Source organism: Dysidea avara, chromosome 10, assembly GCF_963678975.1.
Source record: "Dysidea avara chromosome 10, odDysAvar1.4, whole genome shotgun sequence".
NCBI lineage: Eukaryota > Metazoa > Porifera > Demospongiae > Dictyoceratida > Dysideidae > Dysidea > Dysidea avara.
Window position 1 is genome coordinate 27,741,419 of NC_089281.1, and position 19,646 is coordinate 27,761,064.

At 35.9% G+C, this 19,646-nt stretch overlaps 1 protein-coding gene across 1 annotated transcript in view; it reads right to left on the reverse strand.

Annotated features, from left to right (window-relative positions):
- Window positions 1-4,399: 4,399 nt before the first annotated feature.
- LOC136269116 (inositol 1,4,5-trisphosphate receptor-like) overlaps window positions 4,400-19,646 on the reverse strand; it is a 58,717-nt gene continuing 43,470 nt past the window's right edge. The window contains exons 50-76 of the mRNA XM_066064589.1: window positions 19,494-19,617; window positions 19,378-19,437; window positions 19,159-19,326; window positions 19,046-19,109; window positions 18,895-18,990; window positions 18,686-18,832; window positions 18,567-18,632; window positions 18,377-18,517; window positions 11,961-12,098; window positions 11,851-11,910; window positions 11,433-11,708; window positions 11,056-11,157; window positions 10,841-11,008; window positions 7,904-7,988; window positions 6,676-6,824; window positions 6,500-6,622; window positions 6,402-6,448; window positions 6,269-6,355; window positions 5,888-6,217; window positions 5,762-5,831; window positions 5,583-5,706; window positions 5,336-5,532; window positions 5,109-5,255; window positions 4,982-5,059; window positions 4,807-4,926; window positions 4,625-4,759; window positions 4,400-4,573 (exon numbers count right to left, since the gene is read on the reverse strand). Coding sequence (XP_065920661.1) covers window positions 4,496-4,573; window positions 4,625-4,759; window positions 4,807-4,926; window positions 4,982-5,059; window positions 5,109-5,255; window positions 5,336-5,532; window positions 5,583-5,706; window positions 5,762-5,831; window positions 5,888-6,217; window positions 6,269-6,355; window positions 6,402-6,448; window positions 6,500-6,622; window positions 6,676-6,824; window positions 7,904-7,988; window positions 10,841-11,008; window positions 11,056-11,157; window positions 11,433-11,708; window positions 11,851-11,910; window positions 11,961-12,098; window positions 18,377-18,517; window positions 18,567-18,632; window positions 18,686-18,832; window positions 18,895-18,990; window positions 19,046-19,109; window positions 19,159-19,326; window positions 19,378-19,437; window positions 19,494-19,617 — 3,380 coding nt within the window. The 3' untranslated portion in view covers window positions 4,400-4,495. The remainder of the gene's footprint in view (window positions 4,574-4,624; window positions 4,760-4,806; window positions 4,927-4,981; window positions 5,060-5,108; window positions 5,256-5,335; window positions 5,533-5,582; window positions 5,707-5,761; window positions 5,832-5,887; window positions 6,218-6,268; window positions 6,356-6,401; window positions 6,449-6,499; window positions 6,623-6,675; window positions 6,825-7,903; window positions 7,989-10,840; window positions 11,009-11,055; window positions 11,158-11,432; window positions 11,709-11,850; window positions 11,911-11,960; window positions 12,099-18,376; window positions 18,518-18,566; window positions 18,633-18,685; window positions 18,833-18,894; window positions 18,991-19,045; window positions 19,110-19,158; window positions 19,327-19,377; window positions 19,438-19,493; window positions 19,618-19,646) is intronic.

Genomic DNA, 19,646 nt, shown 5'->3' on the forward strand with positions numbered 1-19,646 from the left:
TGACGTGTTTATGACAGGTATGTAAATTTAAAACCAAGTAATCATTTGCTTTAGTGCAGATATAGTCAATTAAAGTGATTGGGCCTGTAGGAACAGCAACAACAGTCACGATGCATATCATTAAATCACATGAAATTACAATATGAATACAATAACAATATAGTGTGCATGCACGAGTCAGTCACATAGTTCCTACAGGGCTATGATAGTATATTATTTGCATGAACATACATACTCCAAGATATTCTACAAATTTTATGGTACTCCACGTTTGTTTATTTTGTATGTCAATGTTCTGGTGGTGTGATGTGTGGTCAGGTGATCCATATACTTATTTGTTTGCTCATACAATTTGCTGGAGCTGATTGCTCCCCAGCAATCTCTGATTTTATAAACTTGAGGAAATTATAAAGCTTGTAATAATTCACTGTAGTGTTTTTCTAGTATACTAGAACTAGAACTAAAAGTAGTTTTAGTACAGCCTTTTCTTTTTAGTTCTAGGAACTAGAACTAAACTATAATTCCATTACAATCTATTTTAAAAACTGGAACTATACTAGAAAAGTGTTGTTTTTAAGTTTTTTAACAAGAACTAAACTAAAATTAATAGCTTTATAGTACCAATACTAGAACTAAACTAAAACTTTTAGTACTGCAACTACTACTGCAACTGTTATTTGAGATTTAGCAGGAGCATGATTGGTGAACTGACTATCTGGCACACCAAGTTAAAGCCTGACTTTGAAGTACATAATTTATTAACATATAAGATGCATGATTAAGAACAAAGGCAACTTTCCATTACTATCTCGAGTGGCTTGTGACATTGTAGCAACCACTGCCCTGGTGGAAAGAATAATTTCTTCTGGTGGAGAGAGAAACAAAACTGCGCAACAGATGAAAACTTAGAAAGAGAGATCTTCTTACGTAGAAACAATAAGTGTATTGTTTAGGTAGGATGTTTTCTTAAATCTTTGATTGGGTTCTATTTCTCAAAGCCTAATTCTATTACGCCTAGTTAGTGATCATTTATTCGTAAAAGCAATGAATAAGTATGACTAAGTATATATTCTTAGCATCACTACAGTACTATAACTAATACTTACTAAATTACAGGTACTATAATACAAACTAAAATTGTTTCAGCCAAGGATACTAGAACTAGTACTAACTAAATTGTTTTAAACAATGAATACTAGAACTAATACTAACTTGAAATATTTCTGGCAACTGAACCAGAACTAGAACTGTACTAGAAAAATGTACTTGTACTAGAAAAACACTAATTCACTGTGATGTTCTGCCGAACCACACTGAAATATTTAGTGGACTCAAAAGTCAGTGCAAAGTTGATGTGAACCAACTGATTAATATGGATTACAGTTGGTAGCTACAGTATTGCAGACAGAAAATAGTTAGTATGAATGAATTAGATCAGTATTGCAAAGTAGCTACTAGCTCAGAAAGCATTAGACACCATACACCTGATTGCCATGAAAGAAATAATAGACTAGTAGTGCCAGAAATATTGAGAGACCAAATGATTGCAGGTAATCATGAAAAGTTATTTGCTGAACATTTCTCAGTTAAGAATTAAGATGCTACAGAAATTGAAACAGTACTTTTATTGGCCAGGAATGATATAGTTTACAAGAAGTGTGAGTCTTGTCAACTTGTGCTATATGTATACTGTCAGGGTCAAGAAAGGAAACAGAGCCCTGCATTACACAACATTCCAGTTGGAGAACCTTTTTCTTTTGTTTGCAAAGAAATAGATGAAAGTTTTGCAAAGAAATAGATGTATGTTTTGAAAAGAATTGCTATGCTTTGGACTTGATGAAGAAATGGCTGGAGGTATATCCTGTGGCAGACTGGACTGCAGCAACTGTTGCTAGATGTCTAGCTGGCGTAATCTACTGACATGGATGGATGGTGCACCTACCTTCGTGATTCATTATCAAGCTGCAGAATTCCTTGCAGATGATTTGCAAGATACAGCTGGGTATCAAGCAACTCCCAGGACATCTACAGTGCAATGGCTTAGTTGAACACTTCAACTCCTCTCTGAAAGCTATGCTAGCCAGGTAGTAACTAACAAGTGACAGACTACTTTGTTTGCTCATTGAACAATGGCACATTCGAAAACCGTTTTCCTGCTATGCCAAGTTACCAACGGCATTGAATTTTCACTCTCCTCACCTGAAGACTTAGTTATTTACTCAGACTATATACAGTTCTCTTTAAGGAATTAAAATTTATTTGCAAAATTGTTAGAAAGAATATTCAGCCAACTCAGTCATTCCAAGAGAAGCAGTACTGTAATGATCACTGAACACTTCAAATTCAAGTATCTTGCCAAGAACCATATCAAGTGTATAAAGTATAACTGATACTAATGTCAAAATTAAAACCATGCAGTGACTGAACCAGATGATGTACCTCCCTACAGAAAGTTTCTAGATGTAAAGAAAGTATTCCAACTAACCAAGTGTGGTTAGGACATAGTAAAATTAAATCAAGAAAGCAAAAAACTGTAATAGGGGGGGGGGGGGGGGGGGGGAGGGGAAGATGAAAAGAATGCTATATAGAAGTCTCCAGACTATATACTAATTAAATAAACGATGACAAATTGCTGTGAATGCTAGAAAGAGCTTTCAAGTTAGTAGGAGTTTACATAGTAGTATTATTTTAGGTGAAAGAGATCAATATAATTTAGTCAAGTAACATTAATTACTCTAGTTCAGGTCAAGTGGTTAATCAAATGGATACAAGCACAGTGACCCCTGCTGTACAATGTATAGGGGTCATTGTGGAACTTTGAGTTCTGTAGCCTCATCCCTGATATTTGAAACATAACAAAGTAATGAGTAATATTACCGGAATTGTAACATGCTACTTTTATGTAAAAGCATATTGTATCCAGCATGTGATTAGTTACATTTTGGATTCAGACAATCTTGTGTACTAGGAAACTGTTGGTTGCTGAATATATACCATTTTGGATAATAGATATTCCTGCAATTCAGCTATTATCGGTTTGGACACATTATTTCTTGAATCTAATTCCAACCCTTGTTATATACCTACTGGAGAGGTCAAGGCCATTAATTAGGTTTTCATGCAAATATCAGACCTGTAGCCTTCTTCGTCTGGTTGCAAAAGCTACAAAAATGATTTGTCCAAATGCCATTAATTAGCCAAAAATGTATCATCAGTGGCATTGTTCTGATCATAATCAATTCTACATTTGATCTGAATGAGTGTACTCTTCAAATATATGAAGGTGGTTGGCTTAAACCTGCAAAGTCATTTCATCTTAATTCATGATCAGATACTCATTCAATCAAATCTAATGTACAAAATGTTGTCTATGTGATGGCAATTAATGACAAGTTTTGAAACATGGAACTATCCAAAATTATTACACTTTTTAACCCCAAATGCTACTGAATCTGGGAAAGCCGGTCTTATCGCCCATGACAGCAGATTGATTTTTCACCAAAAATACAAAGCCACTTGAATAAACTATCACATTATACCTGGCCTGGCACATCAAAATCAACTAGACTTGATCATGAGTAGTCTGCTTTTGCTGGCTGCTTTCCCCAAGCACAGAGGCAATCCATACATGCAGTCTGGGGCCTTAATGGAGCTCTTGTCAGCCTGGGGATGGTTGTATGTAACTGTACAGCTCCATGGTGTTGAATAAAGACCTGTGCTATACATTTTAGCCAGCTTTGAGCTTGATCAATCGCAAAGGATTGATATATTATTGCTACATAACTTTAAAGAGGAAGGCGTAGGAATGAATTAGGCCAAGTTATGGGCCATTCAGGTCTAGCCTTTATGTTAATGAAAGGTGATCATCATAATCTGAAGGCAATTCCAACCATGAACCAGTTAACTAGTACATCACTGATATGCCACCATCCTATACTGGTACTTTGATATTTATCTAGGAGTGGTATGCAGTAGCATTCTTGTACTGATCACCAGCTACACTTACAATTTTCAAATACCTGAAAAAGCGCTAGCATACATGTGACATTTTTCTTCCAAAAATGTCACATCTCCAATGTACAGTGACTGCTGCTACACTCAGAGCAGACATGGACTTGCATGTACACAGTTTGAAATCTGGTAACACTGATTAAAATATTCACTATAATCTGATTGGCTGTAGTAATGATGTCATAACTCATAATAGTGATGTGACACACCCACCTCATTCTCCTATTTAGTGGTCATTAATTAGTAGTGCATTCCATTGGTCACGCATGTGTATGAGACAATCACATGTGTAGTCATGTAAAGAAAACAGGAGCCACGCCCAATAACTATGCAGCAAAAGATGCAAGTCTGTACAGTTAATTGCAATGTGTTGTAACAAACAAGCTAGTGTATTTCATATAATAGATGTATTGGGTTATAGGTGCTACAGAAAGGCCAACATAGTTTGTGAAAGTAAACTGTAGTGCACTTCTGTAAATAGAATTTATTGATCTTCATCAATGTGCTCTTTTTCCCACTGTGCTTGCTCTTCATGCTTCCTATGCAAGGCTGCATCTCTTTCCTGTTTAAAATAATCAGAACATTAAATATTTACACAGTGTCAGCATTCTACCTCGCGATGAAAGCGCTCTAGGATTTCTGCTACCATCTCCTTTAACTCAGTGAGTTGTATTAAGGTTTCATCAGGAGCAACTCTTAGGCTTTTTGCTTGGAACAATGGGAAAAAGTCAGTCTTACCTTCCTTTATCTTCAATAGATACTAGTAACTGACAGAAACCAAACACAGTAAATCACCTGTTGATATACATAGCTCTCTATAGCATTGTGGTCACTGACATCAATCCTCTCCAGGTGCAAGTAGAAGTAGATGTAATGCCACATGCAATGCTCATACTTTACATGATGGTTAAATCCCTAAAGTACAGCAAACCTTAGACACACTTACAAAGGGATGTCCCATTAATTATACCTCTGATCTTCTTTCAAATTCATAACTAGCAATGTTACAAATAAAGCAACTTCCCTTTATATCTGCTTCTATGCGCCACTATGTTAAATATATAAGTATAGCTACCGCTTACAACACTCATCCTTACCCTTTCATTTCTCAGTTCAGAAAAAGTATCTACAATGATACCAAACACAATGTTTAGGCCAATAGTAGTCACAATAATAAAGAAGGTTAGATCAAAGAAGATAGTCCTGAGGGCAGCATCCTTGAAAGTCATTGGCAAATCAGTAGTCTAGCATGAAAGAGTTTGATGAATGTCAAATATACATATACAAGATGACCTTACAAATACATACACTAGGTGTGACTCACCAGTCCTAAGGTGCTCAGTAAGCCATACTCTAACACACTAATAAAGCACTGAATGAGAGTGCGACAGAATCTAACATTATCTCCATCTTCTTCGGGATCTGGTTCATGAAATTCATTAGCCAGAAGAGCAAATGTACCCACACTGTAAATGTACATTACTACGAGACCAAGTGCACCAACTGACAGCAATGAGCGACCTGTATTTTTACGACTAACAGGAATATTGCAAAGTTTATATAATCATTACCATTCTTAGTAACAGATCTCAACACTCTTTGTAGTATGTCACTAACAATCACAATGTGCAGTAGACAAACACAATAGAAGTATCCATAAAACAGTAATGATAGTGCTGAGCACACCACAAACATCTACATGTACCATGTCAGAATACACAATATAACTGATTCATACACAGTGTCTTACTAAGTGATATAGAGATCTCAGTCCTAACAATGGTTCATCAGAGTAAGTTGGATTTCTTTTTTTCTGAAGCCTACACAAGCAGGTATAAGTAACTATTTTACTTTGCTATACTATGATTATACTTACACATATTTATAGAAAAAATCTGGCAGGACAAAATTGGATAAGTTGATGAGGAAGTAAGATATAACCATTGCAATACTCATCAAAAGGTGGATGCCACCTCCAATGAAGAGAGCATAGCCAAAAAACCAATGACTCCTGCCTTCATTTTCAGGAGTAGTTGGAGTAAGAGATTTTGCTATTGTACATAAATCATGAGTACAGTCACCAGCTGTAAAATTATTGCTAGTGAAGTTGTTGTTATAACAGGAAGTTTCCAAACAAAAAGTATGTAGTGCCATTTGATCGACTGATAATTCTGTTCCTTCATCTGGGGCATTGTAGGTATATCCACTGAATAGACAATACGGTAAATTAAATTATGTTAAAGATGTAACAACCTACAATTTGAGATCAACATCACTCCAAGCAATTACCAACATGATGTTCATCACCAGTGTCCAAAGAATGAGAAGGTAATTTCTTAATTTTCTGTTATATAACTCATTACATTAATGGACAAGTTAAGGTAACTTACAGGTTGTATACAAACATGTTCGTGTACCATTTTCCACGTAGGACTGTCTGTTATAAAATAGTGTATAAAATGTCAACCATGGTACATATATAGGATACCAAATGATGAACTTCTTTCTTTATAGACATCATCCAATTTAAAAAATCTCGAGTTTTGTCCTCAGGAGATCCACGACTCACCCGATATTTTACCTTTCTAATTATTTCTTCTGGAAGCTCATCCTATTGTTCACCCCTTGTTACACACATTTACACTATTATGTATGTATGCTCACAGCAGGATAATATCTGAAGTGAACTTTAGCCAACACTTTCTGGTCCTCTTCATTATGATAAAGCACCTCTATGCCTTTGGACCACTTTTTGCAATAATTCCAAGCCTCAGTAAGATATTTAGGATCTTTTGACCCAACAGTGACTGGTTCTGAGTAAAGAAAACATGTCAAGAGCATGGAGTAAGCAGCTAATCACAAATTGTAAAATGACCATTCTATGCATACAGTACGGTAGTACTATTTAGTAAGGTTCCCTCCTAAAGTGATGGGTGCCTCCCACCATTAAAAACCATCATACATGATGAAAATCGAATAACCTTAGTGTAACTAACATTAAATCCAGCATTAAAAACAAGAAAATACAGATGGCTGAATATTCAATTTTACAAAATGCTAAACTCAATTTTGGTATACTTGCCAGCCTTCCTGACCACAGTCGCAAGGCTAGAGGCCAAACAAAGCAGCATATAGCCATCATTTCTTGCCACAATAACAAACTCACTGGCGGCATGTGCCTTTTCTGGTTCCAATGGGTGTCTACCATCTGCGCTTCCCCTTTCCTTTTATTTTCAATTACATGCTTGTCTTTTTCATGCAAGGAAACCGTACTAAGGCAGTAATTTTCTATATAAATACTTTTTTCCTGAGAGGAGCATATTTATAGAAGCCACAATACTATTTGAAGCGTTTTAGCGACTGTAAGTGGAGTAGATACATGTAGCTGCACTTGTAAACAAAAACATGTATCGACCACACCCACTAAATGATCAGAACATGCTGCTCCACTCTTAGAGCATGCCATGACCATGCCTGTCAATGTAGTTTTGCTGTAGAAAATTAGACATGGCAAACAGATTGACATATTCTAATAAAGTAGTCATGGCCACACATGCAAAAAAAGAGAAAAAATTAACAAACTAGTACAATTATTAATTTAAAAATGAAGTAGGGTTCTAGTGATATAAAAAGTAGTGAAACAAGATAGAATGATGGTAGCTATTACAACATAGCTACGTGGGAAATACCTACTCTGGCATTGAACAGATATGCCAATGTGGGGATTTTCTTACATAGCTATGTTGTAATAGCTACCATCATTCATATTTCTTGTTTCACTACTTTTATCACTGGAATCCTACTTCATTTTTAAATATTATATAATAATTTTTAATATATCATATCAATTATGGTAACAAAATGGTTGTCGTGTAATTGTATAATTACTAACCAACATCGCTCAGTGAAATCCCCTCAAAGTCTGCCATGTGCACTAGTAAATGGTAGGCTTTAAATGCTGCTCTTTCTGCATCACCCTAAATAATACATGTTGTGGAAAGTAATGTTTAGTGCAAGTAGATAAATGTATTCATAACAATCTGGCTCCTCCATAAAGTAAGGTAAATGGAGGTAACTCTGTGAATATTTTGTATTCATGTTCATAACGATCAACAAAACTGATTGCAACTAAATTTGGCTACAAGCAACATGTGTTTATAAATATAATTATGAGAACTAAGCAAGTACAACTATTGCACAGAAATAGCTAGATAGAGACTTCGCTATAGCAAAGTTTGTTGTGCTACATACCTTTAATAAAACTGCATTATCATAAAAACCAGAGTAGCTAGAAACTACCACTTTGATACAGGTAATCACCATAACCTGCATCTCAAATGGTAAATGATGGTTTAGAGGTTACAGCTCATCATACTTGAAATTCATGAAATTACTTCAGTCACGAAGTTACCTCCTTACAGGGTTACTTCCACCCACAAGATATATGCATATATGGATGAACCCATAAATGAAGGAAGACAGATTGAAGATTGGAAGATATTTGTTTCAAATGTGTTCAAAGAGTTGGGTATTCTTAGTAATCTTTCCAACCAGCCACTCAGATCTATATCTACAGTGCTTAAAAGGCCATTGTGCATGAACAATAGTTTGTGCATACAAAATTGTTTACTACCCGAAGATAAAGATATTGAGGATAAAGTTATTGGTGAACCTGAGGACTATGCATTGTAACTTTATAATGTAAAATTCTGTACCTGTATTATAGCCGTATGCTATTACTGTTTGTGGTGTATGTGCCAATGTATTGTGCACCTGACAAATCATCTGAAAAAAATGTATTAGTATATATAACACTTTCACACCTCAGGCCAAAGGAATTTCAGAGGATACATTTGCAGTGTAAACCTCTTTTGTGTAAGTGGACACACATGTTTCCAAAATTGGCAATGCCACATTTTGGAGAGTTGCTAAAATTGGCAACAATTGAAGTAGCCAGTGGAAATCCTCGGGTTGCCAATTTTAGCATTTCAGTGACTTAAAAGTTGCCAATTATCATAATCACTTGATTCCATAATTTGCCAAAAATGTCAAATTTTAGGCATTTTGACAGTTGCCAAAAGTGGCTCCAAAACATACCACAGTGATTGCCCATACCAAAAATGGCAATCATAATATTTACATCTCTATTCTTTACACCTCATTCAAAAATCAGAAAGTAGTCTATACATGCAATGCCTACTGGACTACTAGCTATTAGTTTACTAGGTGAAGTGTTACGCACTCTGATATGGAAATGCATGCCCTCAGCCCTGCCATACATATCAGGTATATCTTAAATGCCTATGTTACAACTATTACAAATATTAATATTGTGGATAAGCTTACTATGATATGTGACCAAGGAGATGTAGCCAGAAATATTTAGTAGGCAAGGCATACATGACTGTTCTATTAGAGAATCTCGATCTTTTGTAGTATTAAATTCTTACATGATTAGTTAAGCTCAAGAGTACAAGTACACAAAAAAAAGAATTTTCAACTAGAGTAGGGACAATAGCACATCGATAAAATGTACTGAAACAAGCTTGAGTAATGTACAATAATAAATCACAGTAAAACAATAAGAAGTGCATCCCTACAATGCTCAAGATACCACAATGGAATTGCACAGCAGGGATATAACACTTCTTATTGTTTACTGTGATTTAATATCATGCACTACTCAAGCTTGTTTCAGTACATTTTATTGATGTGCTATGGTCCCTATTCTAGTTGAAAATTCCACACTTTTTGTGTACTTGCTTGTTAACTTTTTTTGTAAAATAAAATTATTATGACTGGTGAACCCACGCATACTGCATCAAAAGAAAGAAATGGTGCTGCACACCCCAGCTATCAGTTATTGTCTGAAAAGTGAAGTATCCATTACACTTCGTTGTTAGCTATGTTCAACCCGCTACCCAGCATTATGAATCAAGAACTGTTCGAAAAGCACCTTTGCAATCAAAGTAGCCACTTTGAAAATACGGATGATTTCTGTTACAAAGGGAAGCCATCATGTGCTACTGCCAAATCGACACCTTTTGCTGTATGATGAATGTGACACAAATGAAGACACTGGCAAGTCCATGAAAAATGCATTGTACACACTGCGGTATGCCAAAAGACACATGTCTGGCTGAAGATCGAACAGTGAAAAAAAATCAAGCATGTAGCATTCAAGTTATGCTTGTCTGAAGGTATAAGTCAGTCAGTTACTCATGCAGTCAGTCAGTAGAAAATTCCGTTTAATAATTTAAAAAAAATTCAACTTGTTGAAAGCATTTCGGGTCGATCAGAAGGCTTTTACGTAACCAATACTGCTTCATCGTTGTCAGGGAAAAGTGAGGCTGGCTTTTGGGTAATTTTTCATGGGCCACGCCTACATCTTTGTATACAGAACTATCATACTGTACTGTAAAATAGGATCAGTAGGTCAGTATGCAAAAACAAATAAAAGGAGTGCAAAAATAACAAATTAAAAGTAGTGGTATGGTCTCGATGCTAATTTGCAGCAATAGTGTGTTGTGAGAAGATACTTGTAGATGGTTAAATGCATTAAAAATGATTCAAGGCTTGTGCTTAGAGTTAATGGTGATATTTTAGCTCAAGTTTTTTACTAACGAAAATTTATTTTAATTTTTCAATCAACTAAAAATTTGGATTGATTGGGCTTGTGAAACAAGTAATCAAGTTGACATGGCCTAGCTATGCCACTGATGATACTATTATTTGCTGCCAGAATGAACAAAATTGGACTGCTGGTTATAACATGTGCAATCAACTACAGGAATTTGCTATCACACTGCCAGGTTATTCTGTTATTTACCGTTAAATGAGTTTGACTGATGTGTTCGTAAAAATAAGCCAAAGTGCATTGAAGGGCCTCAATGTCAATCCCTTTAAACATAGTCTGTACAAGTCTTTCTGTCCCTGGATCTGTTTCTTCACACATTACTTCCAGCAGCTCAACTGCTGCCTGTTTCAACTCAAGAACCTATTTGCATATACATTTGTTTAACAGTAACATAATTTCTCACGTACCTTTATGAAAGAACACTGTTGAATTTCTGGAGTTTGCATGATGCGATTAATAGTATCCACAATTTGATAATTAAACAGGACTTGTTGATTAGCAAAATTTCCCTAGAAAGACATTCATAGTAATAAAAGTATACTGAAATAAGAAACTTTTCTCAACCTATAACATAATTTTTGGTCGATCATTGGCCACAAGGTGGGCTGGTTTTTAATCGATATTTTTTTGGCAGAAAAGTGCAAACTTTTATTATCCTTATTACCACTACTGCATGATATTAGGACTTTTAAAATAAACAATGTTGGACTCATGGACCTCAAAAGCTTTAAGCCACACATCAGGTCACATAAAAACATTAACAGTACAATAAATGGAAACATACCACGCTCATTTCAATCATAGTCTTAAGTACTTGGGTAATAAGTTTAATATTATCCTTTGTGACATCAACATAAAATGATGATAAAAATATGCATATCTCAGACACAAGATTGATAGTCTTTATATTATCTGGTTGCTGTCTGAGGTAGTTTTGCATTGGCCGATATTGACCATCACAGAGTAAACCAATCACTCGAAGTGCTAGTTCAATATAAGATGAATCCTTGAATTGGAGTGACCTGTATTTCTTAGTAGCTTCACTGGAGGTTTTCTTGTCCTAAACAGAGTGATTTGTAAGTATAAAAAGTACAGTGCCACAATAAACTGTGGTGTATTTTTGAAATCTATATATAGCAATAAAGTCAGAATGTAATATATTAAAACATGCAACTATCCTCAGGTTATACTAAACAACATACATATTGTTTTTGTAGCTCCTGCAGCTGAATTTCATTCTTTGCTAATCCAGCTTCTAAAAGCTAATAAATTAACCACAATCAGAAATTGCAAATTATTTCATGATTACTACCTCAGACACAGTCATTTGATCTGTTCGCTTTCTCTTCTTTCTACTGGTATAATTAGGACCAGTGATAGTGAAATGACCACTTGCGGGAGAAGCAATACCATGTATAGGGGATAGTGTCTGCATTTCATAAACTTCACCCTACAAGATTATCACATACGTACATAATACCAAGAGTATAATGGGGGGGGGGAGGAAGAGTGTTGAACTGTGCTATACAGTGTGAAAAATGATCCCATAAAGTCTTATGGCAATGTTCAAATGATTCAGTGATTTGTGACCACTTATAAATGCAGTTGGCGTACTTTGTACATGTACGCGCATACACAAGAAGAAAGAGTGAAAGAACAGCATATTTGATAAAAGTATGGTACATTGTGGAGAGGAACTCAGTACAAAAAGAAGACACAGGCAGCTAACCTGGAAAGCAGACATTACCAGCATCGATGCTGCCTTGGATGAATCCAAGTTCCAGTTCTCACGTATGCTATATTCTGAATATCAACCTTGCACGTGATGTCTTCATTTGAGATTTCATCATGGTCACCATCCCCTACCTCGATGGTTCTTCTAGCAAAAGTGGCACGTTTAGATGGAGTTTCAGCCATTGCGATTCCATGCGGACCACCAGCCTTGAACTAGTAATGTGTTAAATCTGGGCAATCAGCTGTGGTCAAGTTTACAAGAGGAAATGAAGGTATGCAGGTTACTGTACAGGCTCATTTTTCACAGCTTATAGTGCAGTTCAACACTCTCCCTCTCCGATTACATGCTCTTGATAATACTAGTAGGGATCCACATGAAAGTGAAGATGACAGACTAAAACACTCCAGCAAGCTTGCTCTATCAAATCACTTGATACAGCATGCAACATGCTAAATGTTCATGGTCTCAAGCTGCTTTGGTTTTCAGCCATCGGGTTGTTTTTCCTTCTTTATTTATTTTTTAATTCTTCTTAGCTTAATAACACAACTAGCAATGTTGCTTAGACAGACGGGCTCCATTTGCACTAATGTAACAACAAGAGTTCATTATATGTATACTGAGGAGAGTATCCTACTCTCGTATATACCTGTAGAAGGGTGAATCATAATGTGGTTGTGGTTTGTGATGTATGGACAGCCGTAAAAGTCTAAGAATCATTTGCACTGTGCGACACCCCCAACACTACTCAGAAGATATGCATTCATGAATAGCCTAGCAAGAAATGTGTGTGCACCCATGAAGGCATAGTTTGGTGAGAAATGCTGAGAGCTCAAGTTAGATTGGTTGCTAGCAATGTTGTTGGACATGCATACAATCAATAATCGTGTTCTATTAATAATTATACAAAGAGAAACAGAAGTACTGTATTATAACTTTACAATACGTCCTTCTATAGTGGTACATGACAGTAGGATCCATTCAAAAATAGCTAAGCTGTAAAAGAAGGATGTGGCTTCTAAAACCTGGGTTAAAAAGTTGTAAAATTAAAGGTGGTGGCCAAGAAATGGCTGCAATGATGTTAATGCCAAACAAATTTAATAACGCACCCTGATTGGTGTTAACATCATTGCAGCCATTTCTTTGCTGACACCTTTGATTTTACAATTTTTTCACCCAGGCTATTGAAGGCTGCACCCTTTTTTACAGCTTAACTGTTTTTGCATATTTTTTGTATTTCAAATATCCCAAATCCAGCTATACATAAACTGGGAACTTTGTTTTTACCCAATTTCCTCTTATCTACATGCACAATGATGATTATGTAAGACAGAAATTACAATAGTATTTGCATAAGCGACCAACTATCAACTGCATGGTATGTATTATATCAACCTAACAAAATAATGAATTCCTCCATAAACTTGTACTTGTTTGCTGGGATATTCTAATGGTTTCTGTCCTCTTTTATAGGTTTTTAACCATCAGAGAAAAATTTTACAATATACTAGGCCAAGTACTTCCTGTTGCAAGTGCAAAGGCAAGTCACTACATTTCAGCGGAGAAGAAGGTGACAAATGCCCAAAAACTGTAAACAATGGAAACATACAGCCTCAGGTTTTATCAAGACTCACGGTAGTGAGTTGTGCGGCCAAGAAAAGTAGGGCACGCGACTACTGTGAGTTATTTACACAAACAACTAACTCTAATAGAATGCACACCTAAAATCTACCTTTAAAACTATTCTTTTGTAAAAAAAACCTCGCGATACAACAAAACCTTTGGTATATTGCTATATAAGCATATTACTAAGTAAGTAATCCCTGTTATATTTTAGTAACACTGCATGAAATTTTGCTGAAAACGTCGTATTCTTCTCCCTCCTTCTTCTTCGCATATTCGTTAGCACGAGTTGCCCATTCTTTTACTCTTATATCTTACACTGTCATTATTATTCCACAGCCTTGGATTCACTATCACAAGTTCTTTGGCTAGTTAAGTTTCTTCAGTACAAATCTTGGAACTCCACCTCTCTTACGAGAGCCACCATTAGCGATTTTCTCAAAGTTTGATTCATTCGTTCTTCCGCTTCATGGGACAATCTTTGATATGTAATTAAACATATGGAGTAGTTTTGCTTGGTTATGACCAGCCATTTTTCTGGGAAGTGGTGAGTTAATTTCCATATGTGATAATAACGTTGCCTACACTAATTGCTGATTTATTTTGCGGTCTTTTAGAACCCCATCTTAAATTTAAGACACCTCTAAATACAGTAGCGTTTATTGACAGTCGGTGAACTCGGTGCAAATTAGGCCACAAGCGTCAACGCTAGGTGAACATGATCAGTGTAGTAATCTCAATGAACTTGCTATGCATGCTATTCTTGTAAGTGTTTGTTATTCCGTTGTTATTTAATAATGGGTCTAAAGTAGCTAACGTAGTCCACAATACAGCTTTTTTGTGCATGTCAACGGACAATCCAGTACAATAAGAAGTTTGGGGCACATTCTCACCTGCCGGGAAATGGCCTTTACTCAATCGGTTCACTGATGGTTTTAATCAAAACAGAAGCCATACCCTACTGAGGTTGCAATACCGACAAGTACCTGCCTACTTGTACCAAACTACATTCTTTGGTTTTGCCACTTCATGTCCCAAGCTATGATGTGGTACACACAATAACTGTTGTAGCTGTTGTGATATCCTAAGGTGGCTTGTATGAAACTAGCTATTAACTTTATGCATTAATTTTTTGTTCTTGCTCAGTGAGAAAAATGTGTGATATCCTAAAACAAAAACAGCCTTGGGGGCTGTAAAAAAAGGGCACTGCCAAGCAAAGTAGGATCAATCAAACAAGCTTATTCAACATGACTGGTAAGAACAAGAACTGATATCAAGTTGCGGCCAAGTAGATTGGAATATTACCATGTTCAATCTGTTAAACAACTGGTACGAACAAGGACTGATATCAAGTTGCGGCCAAGTGAATGCAGTATTACCCATTCTCTTTGTATCTAGCTATAGCTATATAATAAAACTAGAGCAAATACACATGAAACTGTTATTAAATTGTCAGTTGGCTGCTTTTTAATTGTTTGTACCAGTTGTTTAACAGATTGAACATGGTAATATTCCAATATACTTGGCCGCAACTTGATATCAGTTCTTGTTCTTACCAGTCATGTTTGATTGATCCTACTTTGCTTGGCAGCGCCCTTTTTTTACAGCCCCAAGGCTGTTTTTGTTTTAGGATAGATCCTTACAACTGTAATGAAGCCTGATACACATCTAACTGATATGCTGAATTGATTGCTATACGATTGAATGCACCCTTGCTCAATGAAGTGGAAAAAGCAGCCAGGTTATTCTATTTAGTCTTCAGAAAGTTAATTAATAAATAATTAATCAACCAGTCTAATTTTCATTGTTGTTCTATTGATAAACACAGTATATCTCGATTTCCAATCATGCAGTTGATCTGAAACATGGTGAGCGTATACATTATTACATGCTGAATTTCATCATCTATGGCAGGATAGGACAGAGTTTTCAGATGCAGTGCATATATTAACACCTAGTTGATAATTTATATATGGAAAATATACATGTAATTGATAACAAGTACTGGTGGTCAATAATACCTACTTTGTATGGTCTAAGTCTACTGTGAAGAGTGTTGGTTTACAAAAATTGGGACCACATATACTTTATAGCTGTACAGCTGGAGCGGAGTTAAAGGATGAAACTTGGTTGATAATTGGTCGCTTACTCTATTCTATATATTACAGATTTTATTTGACTGATTTGTATAATAGTTTATTGTATTTTGAATATCCCAAACCCAGCCATGAACTGGTTTTGGGGCTCATTTTTACTGTACCAAATTTCTTCTTATCTACAAGCACAATGATGATCATGATTCTGGAAGACAGGATTTACCATACACTGTATTGATTTATTTTTGGAATATCCTAATAGAGCACACATTTTTTGAGGACTTCTAATAGAACACACATAGAATGTAGATTTTCCATTGTTGGTAGATTTAAGAAATTATGAATTTTTAACATTTGAATTTTCAATTATAAGGTAGAAATTAAGTAAGCTGAGCAGCTGACAACAACAGTTTCAGAGGTTAAGGGTTTGGGAGTTAGATATGGAGGTCCCTGGTTTAAACTTTGGGCAACACTTTTGTTAATGTGTTTTGTGCACTTTATACTTGGAGACTGTCCTATTACAGTACTTTGACCTTATGATTTTACATTGTGTTAGTTTTTGTAACTCTGTAACTCTCACTACAATTTCTTTTAAACCACATAAGGTTTGAGCTATGATAATTAGCCTATGCACAGAGTAATTTTCAAGCCATTTTCTTAGGCAGTTTACCCTGCAGGCATGACAAAAAATTGGTCTTTTTTACTCAAATAATCATCCATAACTCCATGAATACTATTTTATCAAATTTGCAGCAGACTTGGTATGTGAATTCATCTCAATAATGTCCTTAATCTATGTGGCAATTAGAGTTGTGTATTTGCATTTTATACAGCTGTTGTAAAGTGTGGAAAGAAAAATTAAGTCCCCAGAAAAACAAAGAAAAAAATGAAGAAATCCATCCTACCTTTGAGGGCTTGTACTACACAAAATTAATGCATAGAGCAATTTTGCATGCTGAAATTTGGAATGTGAGGTGCTGAGGGTGGCTGGCAGCTATAATGCAAAAGTAGTGTGTTTTCAAGAAGAGACCAAGGAGCTATGCATGCATGAAAAACATGTTTTCTTTCCTCCTGTCAATATACTCATTGTGTGGCACACTGTCTTTCTTGGCCACACAACACATTAGCATGTGTCTTGATACTCTATCCAGCATATATGAACTCTTGGAGGGTTTATATATACACACACACACACACACACACACACACACACACACACACACACACACACACACACACACACACACACATATATATATAATACAACACACACAATTAGTGTTTGCATGCACTATACAGAAGTTCAGATAACTGGAGTTCGAGTAACTGAAGTTCCATTGCATTGAAGGGGGGATCAAATATCCACTAGTATATCTGCAGGTGTAGGCAACCTACCTTGTTTCCCTACTTTTTTCTATCAAACCTAAAATTCCTAATTTTTCCTTATACTTGTTTGTTTACTTTTTTGTAACATTATTATGACTGGTGAACCCAGGCATACCGCATCAAAAGAAAGAGTGGCATCAAAGTTGATGTTTTCATCTGAACGTGTGCCCCAGCTCCACATTTTCCATGGTAACCGGATCGATTGCAGATGTACTTTTCTTACTGTTCTTTGTTTGTTATGCTGTGAAACGGGCTGAACATAGCTGAAAGCAAAGTGCAATGGCCACTTCACTTTCAAGTCAGTGTACAAACATAGGGAAGCCATCAAGGAGCTACTGTAGATCGAGAACTTGGGCTGTCAGCAAAAGAAGTGGGACACAAAGGAGTAAGTTCATGATGCGTACATTGTATGTATTGTGGTATGCCAAAGGCATGTCTTGGGACGAAGTAATGTTGAACAAATCAAGTACATAGCCTTAGCTGTTATCGAGTTATGCTTGCCTAAAAGCACCAGGCAGGCAGGCAGTTAGTCAGTAGAAAATTCCATTGAATAAATTTAAAAAAATTCATAACAAGCATTTAGGGTTGTACTGAAGGCACTTTAGGGCTTGGCTGTACCTAACCAATACTGCCAAGACACCAGTATGGTATTGTGAAGCTGGTTTTTGGGTGATATTTTTAGCCACAAAAAACCAAACCTCCATGATCCCAAATATACAGTACTACTGTACTGCTGTACTATATGATTCAGAAGGATAATTGCCCAAGTTCAACAATGTGAAAATGATGATAATTTAGCAGTATAAGTTAAATGTTCCCAACAGCCATGGCAGGCAAACATACACAATACTGGCTTATAACATAGCTGCTTTCAATCTAAATAACTCATACCGATACAAGTAATTTCTTGGCAGTAATATCAACAGCATCATCAGTACTTGGCAATACAGAAGGTTTCCTGAAACCTCCAACCTGATCTAATATCTCTGTGCTCTCAGAAAAACCTGTATCAACATTAAGACCAAAGGCTTCCTATGACATTTACATGTCACACAACACAGTACATAATATATACACATACTTGGGCAGTTGGTTTAACAGTTTGAATCCCACTACCACGAGCAGAATTAGTGACAAAAGTGTCTCTCTACAAAACACATAATCTATAATATTTTCCACATGAGTAAACTTGTTAGTTACCAAAACTTTTTTTCCCTCCACATGTGATTCAAGCTGGGCTAGAAGTGTCCTTCTTTCACGATCATTTATGGCAGCTTGTTGCAAACGTTGTTGCATGCTAACAAAAAGCTTTTCCTCTCTGGTGTGCATAAGATAGCTAAACCCTTTCTGTATCAAATCATTCATTACTTAATTTATACTCTGTGGTATAACATATTAGCACTGCTAACCTGAACAGTTTCATTTCCAGTATACAGCAGGATTGATAAGAAAGCTAATACCTCTGCAGCAATTTTCTCATTAGGATGAGAGAGCAATTTTACTATCTAATAATAATGTTTATAAACAGTTTGCATTAACAGTGACAGTAAAAACACATACTCTTTCAACAGTACTCCCAAGTGATTGAATTTGATTTTGAACTGATACCACTCGTTCAGATAACCTGCATACACCATGTACACAACCCATTTAAATTAACAAAATGGATTCACTTCCTGAAGAGAACAGGATCTTGTCCTTCTTTTCTGAGACAAGGATCAATATGCATAATCTCATTGTGAACTATGGTTCTGAGTACATATAAGTATCTGATATCATTTTTGTCTTGTTTCTGTCGTTCTTTTTCATCATCAAGGTCAGCCAAGTTGTTATAGGATGATCTTAGGAATGTATTTTAACTACTGTTACACTTATGTTAGAGTCTAACTTACTCAAGGCAGTCAATAATTCTTTTAGTGTGTGGTTGAACTGTGCTTTTAAACATGCCACGACTGCAATAAGACAGTATACAGTGTATGTTATGTCCTAACAAAAGTTTACTTCTTACGCAACATAAAGAGAAACATGTTCCTGGAAAGATGGTCCTAAAGGAAGCCACTCATCACCTTTTTCATCTTTTTCACCTTTTTCATCTTTTTCATCACCTTTTTCATCTTTTTCATCACTGTAATCTATGCAACATTATATAATGTGATCTAAA